The 15,000-nt window shown below is 38.4% G+C and overlaps 1 protein-coding gene across 1 annotated transcript in view; it reads left to right on the top strand.

Annotated features, from left to right (window-relative positions):
* LOC138032122 (prolyl endopeptidase-like) overlaps window positions 1-15,000 on the top strand; it is a 140,912-nt gene that overhangs the window by 29,694 nt on the left and 96,218 nt on the right. The window contains exons 6-8 of the mRNA XM_068879718.1: window positions 8,211-8,291; window positions 8,882-8,995; window positions 10,821-10,969. Of these exons, the coding sequence (XP_068735819.1) occupies window positions 8,211-8,291; window positions 8,882-8,995; window positions 10,821-10,969 (344 nt within the window). The remainder of the gene's footprint in view (window positions 1-8,210; window positions 8,292-8,881; window positions 8,996-10,820; window positions 10,970-15,000) is intronic.

The raw sequence follows: 15,000 nt of genomic DNA on the forward strand, positions 1-15,000 counted from the left end.
TATTTATCAGCATACGATCACATACGGCAGGTACAAAACACAGGTCACAGGTCATCATTCTAACAATACAGACAGTATCCTAAACATTCATAAAAGCTAACCTTAGGTCTAAAAACGTTTGTTTAGGCCTAATTAGGCCAAAGGTTAGATTTTATGAATGTTTAGGATACTTTCTGTATTGGTAAAACAATGACCTGTGACCTGTGTTTTGCACCTGCCGCATACAAGAAACAAAACATCGAAGATGGCGGGTAGACCAGAGTTTTTATCAGTACTTCACCAGGTTGGATTTCTGCTGAGTAACGGTATCTTCCTTCGCTTAATTTTAAAGCTCTTCAAGTAAAATAATTTGAATCTATCCTGAAAGGCCAGAATGTTATTGGAGTCTTACCAACTGGATTTGGCAAGTCGATGCTATTTCACCTTCTGTCTCATTTCATTCCTGTAGAGAAAACCAACAATGTAGTTAGTATTGTGCAGTGTCCTTTGAATTCCATCATTGAAGACCAGCTGAAAATTTTAAAAGTTCGGGTGATAACTTCTGATGTCTTACAGCTTGCTGCAAACAAACCAGCTGAAAACTTCCACAGAGCTTCCTCCAGGTGTAGTAAATCGCACTATGTCCATTGCATTTGCCCATCCAGAGGCTCTGTTGTAAGTAAGGAAAGATGTGAATTGATGGGAAGCAAAATTTTCCAAGAGAATGTTGTTGACTGTGTTGTCGATGAGGCTCATTGTGTAGAATTATGGTGTGTCAAATATTATTAAGGTTACGGAACAGGTTCGCAGGTGCGTTGCAGAAAGCCATCCTCATGGGCGCGTAATTTTACAACAGTGCCTAAACCTATACATCATTTAAAAGCTTAAAGAACCAAGAATGACATGAAAGTGTTTTTAACCGGTGAAATTGAATATAAAATGTACTGTGATCAGTAAATGCAAAATGAAGCGACTATTATAAATGCGGCAAACTCGCGTTGGTTTTTGGCCTTCCAAAGTAAACGATAACTGCATAACACTTAGCAGATGTTTTCCTTCAAATATATGGGTATTGGGGAATTGTTAGATGAGCTTTCAAAAAAAATTATTAAAATTCAAAGTTCAGCAACATACATTTCTTGGATTGACTTAGCGTTAGGAATTATATCTTTAAAACGAAAAACAAATAAGGGTAAGGCCGACACCCTTTTGCAGAGGAGGGTCTCCTGAAGCGTTGAGCGAAATTTCAAGTTTCTGCGGTGAATTCCTGTACGCAAAGTATCCTCTCAAAGATGGCAAAATTCAAGAAAAATTAAGCTGAGAAACAAGGCTTAGAAAATTTAGTCAACATAACACGCTCCCTGGGAGTGGCCTTCCTGATTATCACCAATAGGGCTCAATCTCCTGGTGTGTGCCAAGACTCGGGGGAAAATGGTGGTGGATATTATTTCAAGATCAAAGTTTCCTTTGCCGGCAATTCGAATGCGAAAGCGCAATTTCTTAATTTCTCGCCAATTTTACTGATTGTGTGAAACGGGGAAAGCAAAAGCTGGCCGTGCCAAATCAAGATGAAACTCCACAACCACAAGGGCAGGCTGGTGAAGCAGTAGAAAACCAGAGGGAAAGCGTACTCGCTAAAATGCACAACGCAGGGTACGTAACACACATCTTTATCTGTCTTTGCCATGGTTATCTTTCCTTCTGATTACTGCAAAATATAACAGAAGAGCCATTTGACACGTTATGTAAAGGCAAAGATGGCTTTTAGGATAGGTCTAAATAATGGTTGGCTAAGCTTTTGGTCGCTTTGCCACCTTTTTCTGCGGGCTGCGTGTGAAAATTATAATAATCTGTTCTTGTACATTTTAGATACAATGGCGAATTCGTAAACAAACACTCATGCAAAAATGGCATTTAATCCAGCAACAACTGCTACTTAGCGAAATATTTCAAGATTCCCTGATCGTTTCATACAAAAGGGGCAGCTCCTTGAAAGACATACTTGTTCGAGCCAAACTCTAAGCTGGCTAAAAAACGTGGATAGGAGTTGTGTAGGCCTGTCACCCCCATTGTTATCATTGTGATTTCTTTTTGCGAGAGCGTCGATCAGCCTTTGGAACCCAAGGGCTTTTGTTTTGCTTTCTCTTCTTTTCTCTCTCCATCCAAAACCATGACTACACACAAGCAAGCGGGGCAAGTAATGCCATATTGTAATGACGCACTGTTGGAAGACATTCTCCCACGCTAAATTCCCAGGTGGTGCAACGGTGTTGACAGCTCAACACCACTGAATTGTGACGTAATGAGTCATGCAAAAAAAGGAAACTTACTGCATAAGAAATCCTAGACCACATAGTTTATGTATGCCAAATATCACAATTTTGGAAAAATTTGACCCTCGAACCTGTTTCGTAACCTTAATTTAATGCCTTGTTTACTTTTATACTTGTTTTTGAGCGCATGTCCTGGAAAAGACGAGATTATTTAGGCAATGAATGGTATTTAATTACGTAGAATTGCCCAAAAATTTGGAGCTATGTACTAGTATAAGCTGATATGTATAGAAAATGCTTTTGCTTTTCTGTTTTTTTCGAGCAGTACCAGGCTTATGAGGATGCTTAATAAAGTTAAATGAAACTGTTATGTTTGTATGAAACAGAGGAGGTCATATGCACTCCCGCACGCACCCAACTCACTCCCTCCTCATTTCAGTCAGTTTTGTAAATATAACATTTTTCTGACAATACCTTTATTGATGTTCAGCTGTGAAAATATTACTAACAAAATGAATTCATATTTATTTACAATACATGAACTTGCAGACGTTGGTGTACATTTTATTTGTTCATGTCGTAACATGAACAAATAAAACCTGCCATTTTGATGTCCAGAAATGTTTCCTGCAAATTTTCCCACCAAAAGAAAACTGAGCTGTATTGCTTTTCAAATCAAGACTAATCAAACTCTAAGCTGTCACTTACCACGGTATTTCCTTGATAAGAGGACACTGAAAATTGACTAGGGATGCACACAATTGAAGAACTTCCTCAGCATAGCATTTCATACATACATACATACATACATACATACATACATACATACATACATACATACATACATACATACATACATACATACATACATACATACATACATACATACATATTTATTGCACTCCCTGAAAAGGGCTTTTCAGCAGCAATATTTAAATGACAAATAGACTAACTTAAAAATAAATCAAATGAAAATCTTACATGTCGAGTTAAAGTTAAATATAAATGCAACGTTTCACGATAGATTATTTACAAGCAGTTCACGTACATTGTTTTTAAAAGTCCTCAGTGAAGGAGTTAACTTTAGATCAAGGGGGAGCGAGTTCCAAACTTTTGCCCCTCAAAAGGCAAATGACCTCTGGCCAGTAGAAAGCCGACAGTGTGGCAAGTTGAGATCATTGTTATCAACAGATCTAAGTTGTCTATTATGAACTTGTGACCTATATACAAATTTGTCTTTCAAATAAATGGGCACCCGATGGTGTAAGCATTTATGCACCATGACGGCTGTGATTAAATGCAGTTTATCCTCTATACTAAGCCACCCAAGTGATTTAAGGCCTTGAGAGATGTGGTCAAATTTTTTCAAGCCGAGTGCGATCTTTCCCGCAAAATTCTGGACCAGTTGTAGCTTCTTTATATTTGACTTAGATGTGTTTCCCCAAACAGTCGAACAGTAAAGGAGTTTACTAAATACGAAGGCATTAATCATTAAAAGTAAAGTTTTCCGATCTAATAAGTGCTTTATCCTATTTATTTGAACAAGTTTGTGAACACAGCTCGAGACTAACTTTGATATATGTTCCTTATAGTTGAGAGTCTGGTCGATATAGACACTTAGGTCTCTGGCAACAGAAACGTGTTCAATCTCCTTTCCAAGAATGGTAATGGATAAACGTGGCAAATCACACAAGAGTTGTGGAACGCCAATAACCAAAAGTTTAGTCTTGTCAGGGTTAATCAACAGTGAATTCTCGCAGCACCAATGGGATATTTCCAAAACGTCTTGATTTAACGCATTGCTTGCATCAGTAATATCATGAGGAGGAAGAGATAAGAAAACTTTTGTGTCGTCCACGTAACCTGAAGATTTCCAGTGCTTAGGAAGTGACAATAAATTGTTAACATACGCTATGAACAGGACGGGACCCAAGATAGAGCCTTGGGGAACCCGGAAATTTAAAGGTAATGGATCAGAAATAGTGTCCTCAATCCTCACGAATTGACTGCGCTTTGTCAAGTAACTTTCAAACCAGATCCAGGCGGTAGTGGAGATGCTGATTTTGTGGAGTTTCATAAGTAGGCGCTCATGCTGAATGCTGTTAAAAGCCTTCGACATATCTAATAACACAATCAATGAAATTATCTTCTCATCCATGTTCTTTTTAGTAGAGCCATCTGGGTAGAGTGGGATTTGAAACTTTGAAATTTTCCCAGAGCGATTCATCAACGAATTGATGATGGGCGAGTCTTCAACAGACCATTGATAATATTGGAAGTAAGGAGATAGGGCGCGTAGTTGCTGGTTTGTTGAAATCGCCAAACTTAGGGACAGGTATCACCATTTTCCACGATCGAGCAAAAGTGCCTGTAGCAAACAACTTGTTAAACAAATGCATGATTATCGGAAGTATTGCAGGAAGGCTATCCTTAAGAACTCAAGATGTTATTTTGTCGACATCAGGAGCTTTATTCAATTGTAGAGCATTAATGATATTTTCAACTAGAGATTCAGTTACTGTAGAAAACTTAAAAAGCTGTCAATGGTCATTTTCGTGGACATCATTTGCACACTGTAGTTGTGTAACAAGTCATAACTGCTTGGAGGAAGGCCAAATTCCTGAGCAAACCATCTTGCTTTATCTGCAGTAGTTTAACCAACTGAAGTATAGAACTCGTTGAACGTTTTGGATAGGCTCAAAGGGTTCTCTGTTTTCAAAGGCATTGCCTTCCTTGGTAGGCAAAGGTTAATCACTTTCCAAGTTGCATTCGAATTTCCTTTGCTGTTTTGAAGCTCGGTGCGATTGTTGGCTTTCTCAGCACTTCTTGCCTAAAGAATCTATAGGCATTTCAATGGAGGCGACCACTTGTTCGAATACCAGTTTTGTGTCATGAATCACGAGTTTTCATCAACTGTTTGATCTCTTGGGTGATGAATGGGTTGGGGCGTGATTTAATTTTTACGCGCTTGAATGGTGCATAAACATCAAGAAACTCAAGAAATAAACAATTAAAAGCATCAACCCTGTCATCCAGGCTTTCGAAGAAATAAACTATATGAAATGTGACGCGAGATAGGTCCACAAGGAAGTTATCGTGATCATAGTTCTTGTAGCTTCAAATGGTGACATGTGAATGTGTGAGCTTTTAGCTTAAGGTTAAAACAAACCAGGTTGTGATCGCTGGTAGACGAAGATTTTACATCGCAATTTTCGACAAAGTCGTTATTTGTCATTAATACAATATCAATCATGGATTTAGAAGTTTCGGTGACTCTAGTTGGTGATTCGACAAGCTGAGTAAGATTAAAAGTGAAGCAAAATTCAGTCAAGGCTCTGCCTTCGTAGCAATCTTCCAAAACATTGCAATTTAAATCTCCAAGTATTACAACCTCTGACCCAACCATACATAGAAGAAACGACTTTAACTTGTTGCAATTGACTTTAAGCCACAGTTGCTGAAAGGAATTTTCGGGGATGTTAGAGAGATTGCCAATAACAGAAGCCTTGTAAATGTCCGAAATGTAGACACAAAGGCCGCCACCAAGTGATCCACAATCTTGCTGAAACAAAATGTATCCAGGGATTTGCAAGTCAGAATCACTAATAGATGCATTTAGCCAAGACTCAGAGATATGTCAATATGTTGAGGCAATTGTCGGTTATCGTCTGCCAAACGAGGTAAAAATTCTCTCTTGATCTTATAGAGTGAAAATTGAGATGAGCTACCGTATTATTACGAGTTGAGCGCTGTCGAGCTTTCTTGGGTCTAATGTTGTTGTTTTCCGGTCCAGGTTGAGGATGAACATCTCCACTTAGAGTGATTGTTAATAGGAAACGGTTGAACGATGAAGAGCAATTTGTTGTATGTAGAACCCTTCCCTTTGAGAATCTTTGTCGAAGAAACATTCACCTTCCTAAATAAACACCAGTCGAGAGATTAAAAGAAATGTCGCTGGACTTGAAATTCTTCTGCTAGATATTGAAGGTGGTGCTATTCAGAAATCGAGAACACCCACTAAAAGAGTTGTAACCACAAAGCCGGGAGTAGGAAAGAGCAACTAACAGGAGACCCAGAGTCGGCGTCCTGACCACCATTTTATCACACCTATTGTTCATGTATGATGGAATAAAACTTAACATTTGAAACTCCTTTAGCCTGGCATTGGGTCGCTCTACATGAATGTGGCATGTGGCAATGCTCTTTGTGAGCTTTAATTCACTGACTGTAAATTTCCCGTTGTTTAGGAAAGGAGGTACAACTGTATGTTAACTGATACCCCATTTGGTAGAAGGTCTTGAATGAGAAACCCCTTGTCTGCAAGCAAGAGGTTTCCAGTTTCAAAGTGGTCAAGGATTCCACAGTCTCTCACAATCTCTTTGTCAGACGTAGATCCTGGGTACAATTTGCTGACATATGTGATGACTGCATTGGGTGCCACACCAATCAGAACCTTGAAGCTATTCATTCCACAGTATGATGAATAGGTGACTTTTTGATCACTCACGAGGCCAGGAACGGCAACCTTGATATCTGAGCAGTCGATGACCTTGCAACAATCGCCAAACAATGAAAAGGAACCTGGCATTGATGACTTATTCTTTTCTCGTGCTGCCACACTGCCCATACAGTCCTGATATAGTAACTTGTGGAGTACATGAACAAACGTTAACACAACATTAGAGATTGTTTTGTCACTGCATGCAAATGACTGGGCTAAATGAAGATTAGTGTAGTTTTGGCTAAGTTTCATCAGGTAAAGAAGATTTGATCCTCAAGTGAAAGGCATTCAACTTTCCAATTATAAAAGTAATTGACACGCAGAGTCCTTGAACCTCTCTACGGCGTTGCTAAAACAAGGGTAAGGGTAAGACCAAGGGTAAGGGTAAGGATACGAAGACAGAAAGTATCTTCAACATGCATAAAAGCTAACCTTAGGCCTAATTAGGCCTAAACAAAAGTTTAAGGTTAGCTTTTATACAATATTTACCAGTGCATCTGGGAACCAGGGACTACCAGGATCCAATTCAACAAGTGGTCACAGCAGGTCTTGAACCGGGAATCTCCGGATCTCAAGGCAAGCGCCCTAACCACTGGGCCACACTGCCAACATGAACATTGACCCATACTTCGATTATCACTGTGGTGGACTTGTCGCTCCTGTGATGGCTTCACTGCTTTGTTTAGATCCAGAAAACGCATTGCTATTGTGACATGATTTCACACTTTACCCCTCTATTTGTTTGTTTAAGTGAGGCCAGTAAGAAACAATAACCCAGGAGCTCTGCTTAGCTATTAAAATTTATACATTATACCTACACACTTGTACGATATTTTTTTTGCCCTGCTATGAGATAAAGCGAAGAAACATCACAATATCACTCCCACTTCCTTCATGTACACTGAACTGAACTGCAATCAAGATTAACTAATATTTTATAAATGTACATATTTAATTTTTTGCCATTTCACATTTTGTAATATTGTAACATTGAGTTTTTCAATTCCCTTTGGAATTGCAATTCGAATAATTTAATAAAGTTATTATTATTGTTATGTAGATTTGTGCTCTAAGGTGCAGAATCAATGAGAGACAAAATTGTGATAGTAATAAAAAAAATGAAAATTTACAGTACTTGAAGAAAAGACTTGGGCACTTTTCCTGTAAACTAAGAAAAATAAACATCACTTACATTGAAGGAGAGAATTTTACCCACAATCTTTCAATTGTGTGGCCATGATGGTCAGTTTGGGATGTTAATCTGGAATTAATTTTGCAGGAAGAACTTCGAGTTGTAGAGTAACCAGTTTCTGAGATCTGCAGTTGGCGGTCTACATATGTCTCACTAAAATAATGTAATTGCAGTCTGACATGACGCTACGAACTACATGTACAACTGTATGATCATTTTTTATATTTGGTTTCCTCACATGTAGTCTTCATCCTCATTTTTCCAGATATTCTACCAGTTTACATCATTTCTTTCTCCTGGCATCATTTATCACTGTGATTTGGCACAGGACATTGTTGAACCTAAGGTGTGAACAGTAGCTCTGAGCTTCATTATTTTTTTCTGAGTGTTTGGGGTGTCTGTATATACAGTGTATCATTACGTTTGTTGGTGAGCAAATTTGGATGCTGTTTTGTCTACATGTATCAGCTGATGTAAAGGAATCCAGAATCCAGCAAATGTGAGGCTTTGAAATCCCGAATGCAGAGCATGGAATCCAGAATCCATTGTATGGAATCCACAGATTTTGATGGACTCCAGGATCCATTTTGGTGGAACCAGTGAGTTTGGAATCCAGAATCCACGACTTCGGATCTGGGGTTCAATTTTTCTGGGATCCTGAATCCCAAGCTCAAGCTGGGGCCTGGAATTCAAGGGCCACCTGGATTCCTTTACATAGGGCAACATGTAGTTATCTCACTTCGTATTGTTATATGACCCCTTTTACACCTTTTGTACCACAGTCTCTCTTTCTTACTGTCTTTTTTTCGTTTTGTTCTCTTATTCTTGGTTAGTGATTCTTTGCTGTTTTTATTTGTAAGTCCGTTTGAATCAAAAATTGAAATGAGTGATAGGATATTTTAAACTTTAAGTGTGCAGTTTCACATTTATTTGCAGATTTTCCGTGAAACAAAAGTGGAAGGATTTGACAAAAGTAAATATCAAACTGTCCAGGTCTTTTACCCCAGTAAAGATGGAACTAATATTCCTATGTTCATTGTCCACAAGAAGGTGAGTACAGGCATAATGTCTGTATTTTTTCCAAATTATTTGTTGGAATTTAGAGCCCTGGACAGATCTAATATTATACATGTAGATGTAATATTATAGATTTAGCCAAGCTTAAAAGTGGGGCTCCCCTTTCTCACCCCAAAAAGCAATACAGTGCATGTATACAAGATATGCTTTCTGCATAAAGTACAAATCATCATTTATTTTAATACGGTGTAGTGATTAAACTCCTCTGAGCTGACTGCAATAAACAAACAAGCGTTGCAAAAAATAACCACATTCAAATTGTCAACAACTAAAACTGCAATTACATGTACAGTTATCTCTTTGACAACAATTTTCCCTTTTGAATGGTAACCTTAACACCTCTCTTCAGTTACATTAGAACAATAGCAGAAATTAATAAGCTACATGTAATGATTAAAAAGCCAAGTGTAGTAATTTGCTTACTCAACTGCAATTTTACAGTCAAACAAAGCAGCTCATGTGCTGTGGACAGACATTTCACATAAAAAGCCTAATCGAAAGGTATTAATTAAGTGTGGACAGTTTCCACAGTAATGATGAATTCAGTTCCAAAATGAGCAACCATGGCTGAGTATAGCTGGCCACAAAACCGTGTGACAGTACACAAACAACCGAGATTTTGTAAATTTTGCTCAAAATTGCAGGTTTGAGCTTATCAAGCCGTTTTTAGAAGCCTTATCTGGCAAAAAAGAACCAAAACTGCCATAAACATTGGTTATGAGTGCATTCTTGGCAGAAATATGTACTACAACTCAATTCAACGTAGGCATCGAGAGGTTGTATGTACAAAAAACTCTATATTTAAACGAAAACTCGCCGATGATGTGTATTCTCGTTGTTTTGGGCTTCTTTGTTACCTTAGGCTCTATTCCTCGCCTTTTCCTCCTTGTGGTGTACTTTGTTGTAATTATCTCTGTTCATTCTCGCCCTGTTTTTTTCATCCTCATGGCGTTCTTCGGTAAGTTTTCTTTTCTTCTCCTTCGTCGGCTTCTCTCAGCGCTGCAGCTTTCTTCACTAAAATTCTCTTTTCTTCTCTGTCCACAGCTTCTCTCAGCCTTGTGGCTTTCTCCATTGAAATTTCGCCTTCTCTCTCCAGCCCTAAGTTGCTCTCTTTGGCGATGTTCTTTGTTTTTTCTTTGTGGTTAAGTCTTGCTCTCTGCCCCTCCCTTTCCCGCTGTTCTTTGCTCAAATAATGTCTTCTTTGTTTTTCTCCTATTCATTGCATTTTGTTTTATTCAAATGATTTTAATTGTTTCGCTAAAAGTGACGAAGGTCAGTGGGATAAGTGCAGGCTGCACAGAAGGTTCCTCCAAAGAAAATTTGCCCATCAGCGCCTTAAAGCTGCATTTGCGAGACTTCCCTCTCTTCCCTTCCTTAGGCTCCCATTCCCCACCCGCAGAGTCTGTACATGGGCTCTATGGGGCTCTGCCGCAGGCTGCAAAGTGAAAAAACTGTGCTGAAATGAACATGTTGTACATACATAATCTGTCAAAAAAAACCCTGGGCAGATCTAATATTTCAACTGGGCTGAATTGAGCAAGCCGAACAAAAGCAAAATTGCATGGATCTTTTCATTGTCCTTACCTTCAACTGAAAGAGCAATGGAAAGGTCCCAGACAGCCTCTCCATAGCCTGAATAAAATCTGTCAAAATGTCAATTTCACCATTGAGTGGCTTGGGACTAAAGTAGGACACTCAGTTTATGAGTGCCTGAGTGACCTTCCAAAATACACCAAGGGGAACAAATGATCAAAAAAAAAATTGCTCAAAAAACGTAACTACTTTCTTTATCCTTCAGGATATTGAACTGGATGGCAGCCACCCTGTGTTCTTGTATGGTTATGGAGGGTTTAACATTTCCATTACTCCAGCTTTCAGTGTGTCACGAATTGTATTCATGAGATACCTTGGAGGAATCATTGCCATAGCCAACTTGAGGGGTGGAGGGTGAGTGTGTACATTGTATGTAATTTAGACAGACCCAAACTTGTAATAACAAAGATTTAGGTAAACTGAGAAGTACCTAAAAATAATGACAGATAAATACCATGTTGATGACTCTCTTACCATTGCTCAGTAGAAATGCAAGAATGTGAAAAAAAAATGTAAAATCAGTTTGTTTTTGAAATGAGAACTTTCACCACTTGTGAGTTCCTTAATTAAACATGTTCAAAACATTTTATTAAAAAGGGAATACTTCCTGACTATTACCGAAAAGCTTACAAATCTTGTGGAAATGAAAAAGGCCGGAAGAAGAAAATTATGCTTAATAGCACCAAAATTAGTTTTATGCCTAAGAGACAAGCATGCTAAAGACTGAGGGGAATAATTCCGACACACTAATGACTTGAACATAACATGCACATGGCAATTAACAACATTTTTGCAACTTGCACAACAATACACTAAGTAACAAATAGCGCACTAAGGAATGCCTTAAGGAAGGAAAAACGCAATTCTAGGTGCTGCATTCCAGCCACAAAAACACAATTCTAGCTGCTACACAGGCCATTCCTCCCAGCATAAATGATGCTTGCACTCCATGGCGACGTGATTGCCATAACTAATTAACAATGTCCAGCTCTAGACAGTGCTTGTACAAGAATCAGTTGCAGGCTTAGGGTCAGTAATCTGATCATAGGAATCAAACTCGAGCTCCCCGTATGATTCAAAGTCAGTGTGACCTCCGATTAACAATCGGTGACTAGCTGTTGTCAGAAGTCTTAGACCACCTGATCGTTGCACTAAACATCAAAATCTTGACTCCCCTTGACAGACGTACCTTTAATCTTGTAGTCCTGGTGACTGGTGGTATTGAGTAGCTGTGGAAAATGTACCTTCTTGAGGTCCCATTACCTTAAAACCTTGCAAAAGGAAGCCAGGGGCACCTCTATGGAGAACAAGGAGTATGGTTTTGCTTTTATGCTGATTGGTCAGCTGCCACACTTTTCCCCTTTCTTGCACCTTCATAGAAAGAAAGGGAAAAGAGGAGCGTGCAATCTGTTGTGAATGTCTTGGTTTATTATGGGACTTCCGGCATACAGGATATACCAAAGAAGAAGAGAGGAGGACCATTAACTTTGGTCGTTTCACTCAGAGTCAAAAGTTGTACATGATGCCCTGTATCTGCACACGTTTGAAGTTGAAAGAATGCAGGGTAAATTTGTCATCTTTATGCCATGAATGAGTCCATGGCGTCTTGGTTTGTTCACTGGGTCTTTTGCCCCTTTGTGGCTCATTGTCGTCAGGGAAATTTTTGTTGTTTTTCTTGGTGCAGCTTGATTGATGTCTCGGAGATCAAAAGAACAGAAAAAGACGAAAGAGGAAGGATGATGTCATTTTAGGTGGTCATAAGAAGGAACCTGAACTACACCTACCTGAAGTTGGGCTGGTGGGATAAGAGTGTTGAGACAACACAGGAGATGGAACATAATCATCTCAACATTACTGTGGTAGATCAAGCAACTCAGGAGTGGACAATTTCTCGGTGCCTTGGGATGAGAACATAGTGAATAAGAAGGGTGAGAAAATGACGAAGTACTCTCCTCTGGCAAAGGGAATTAGGAAGATGCGTCCAGTGTTGACAAAGATTGTGTGGTTAGTGTTTGCTTGTTGTGATGGGGCCGCTAGTCAGTTGGAGTGTTAGGCTTGGCTTTTTGAAAGATGTTGGGATTCCAGATGTGTTGGAAGGAAGGCAGTCCCCTACAGTCATTGAGATCCCCCCTAATCCTGCAGAAGACACACCTTCCCTTCTCTTTGGAAATTTGGAAAAGTGTCAATGGGATCATAACATCTACACAGTTTGGGTTCAGACCGAAGTTACCAACTGGTATGGCCATGGCTCATTTTTCAGACAATATCCTCCAGAATATGGACATTGGTAGGGTTACAGGCGCTGTATTTCTAGACCTGTCTAAGGCCTTTGATATGGTGGACCATCACTTACTACTGCAGAAGCTAATGAACATTGGCCTTCCCTTGTAGAACCAGACACTATGTGTAATCTATATAAATCCTATGTAATGACCATATGTAAATGGTATGTTATGATATACATACGGTATATTTAATATAGAGGCCTTATTGAAAGCCTATGTTATACATATGCCTCATCTATATATTTTGAAAGGAAATGCTAGTCAAATGGAACCTTTACATAGCATATGTAAAAGCTATGTTATGGGGTTTTTTGTGTCCAAAAATAAAAGTGGTTTCAACATAGTTTCAACATAGATTCGAAACAGAAAATACACAACACACATATAGTGTATACACAGTTACATACAATGCTTACATAGTGATAACATAGGGTGTAAATAGGCTACAAATAGCCTCTACATAGCTGTAAAAAAACACGGAAATAGGAAAAACATAACTGTTTCATAGCATTTACATATAGTGTAAATAGAATCTACCTAACTGAAATTGAGGTTCCATAGCAAAAATTGCATGTACATAGCACGTAAATAGAAATACAATAGGATGTAAATAGGCTTTGACTAGCCTCTAAACATTAATGCAATAGTATTGAAATAGGAATTATACATCTCATGCCTAATGCTTGCATTGGAACGAGGTCAGAAAGATCAAGAAAAGTAGCTTGAAGTCACTGAGAAATAGAAGTACTAGTGCACACATGGAACAAGAAACAAAGTTATAATATCCTGCTCCTGTAAAATAATATTCCAGCAAATCCGAAATGTGATGGAAACTACAAAAAAATCCATTGTAGTCAAGCTATTAGCAGGTATTAGCATAGCTCACAGACAAAAAAGCATGAACCTAAACATTTTATTCATGCCAAAATCTTTGGATTGGGTTCTTGTTTTAAATTTAAAAACAAAAAAAGCTTTAAACCATTTCAGATAAACCACAGAACTATAACAAGTCTGCAAAGAGAGATCCCCAAATACATCAAACCATAACTGGTTGAGGAGACAGAATTGGCTGCTATTTAGCATTTTTATCTGCTGTAAAGGAGCTTTCCCTGCTGTCCCATCAAAGAAGTGTCTCTTTATACTCTTTCATGGCAACTAAAAAAAAACCAGTACATATATGTTGCAGTTAATTTCTCTTTTCAGTTAATTTCCATTTTCAACTACTTAGTTTTTTTTAACTAGATGATTTTATTTCCAACTAGTTAGTTTTTTTTCTGACAAGGTGATTTTATTTTTAACTAGGTAATATTTTTTTAACTAGGTAAAATTTTCAAGAACTGGGTAAACTTTTTTTCTCTGGTGCTATTGAAGGCTAACAAATTTTACTGATTAAGCTCAAATGCTCAGCTGAGTGATTTGGGTTACTGAGCACTTATTTTGAAAGATTAGCTTTCATGTAAGGTTAGGGAGACTGCCTGCATTTTAGGAATTAGGGTTAAGCTTTCAATTTAGTGATTAGGGTTACGCACCATTTTATTTGAAACAGTTAGCATACCAGGAGACGTATGACAACTGCAGACTGTCTATAAATATTGCTGATATTAAACAGTATTTAAGTCTAAGCACCCATTTGATTAGCGCTGATAAGCAGTATTTTAAAATAGTTAGCTTGCAATAACTGAGTTAGGATTAGTCTGCAGTCAGTGTACACGTGCGAGACTGCATTCCATGCATGGGATTGGCATGTATTGTAGTGATTGGAGTAATCCATTATCTGAAGTGTTTAGTCTAAAACAACCGTTGTCTTGGTCATTGGGTTAAGAATATTGGTCCCTGGTTATTGGAAGTAAAGCATTCTTTCACTTGTAGGATAAAGGGGTTAGATTGTAAAGAAGCTGTGGTGCTGTGTCGGTGGGAAAGTGAAGTAAAAGAAAGGGTTTATCAAGTGACTTGATATGGTAAATTGACCAGTGTGAAGAAATTTGAAAGCTGGCATTTTTTTATTATTATCCCTTCCTCAGGGCTAAACCCTTATTTGTCTTTCACATAGTAGGACTTTTTGTAATGAAAAAAACAGTGACATTTTTTTTATGATTCCTT

This window comes from Montipora capricornis, chromosome 14 (genome assembly GCF_036669925.1).
Source record: "Montipora capricornis isolate CH-2021 chromosome 14, ASM3666992v2, whole genome shotgun sequence".
In the NCBI taxonomy this organism is placed as follows: domain Eukaryota; kingdom Metazoa; phylum Cnidaria; class Anthozoa; order Scleractinia; family Acroporidae; genus Montipora; species Montipora capricornis.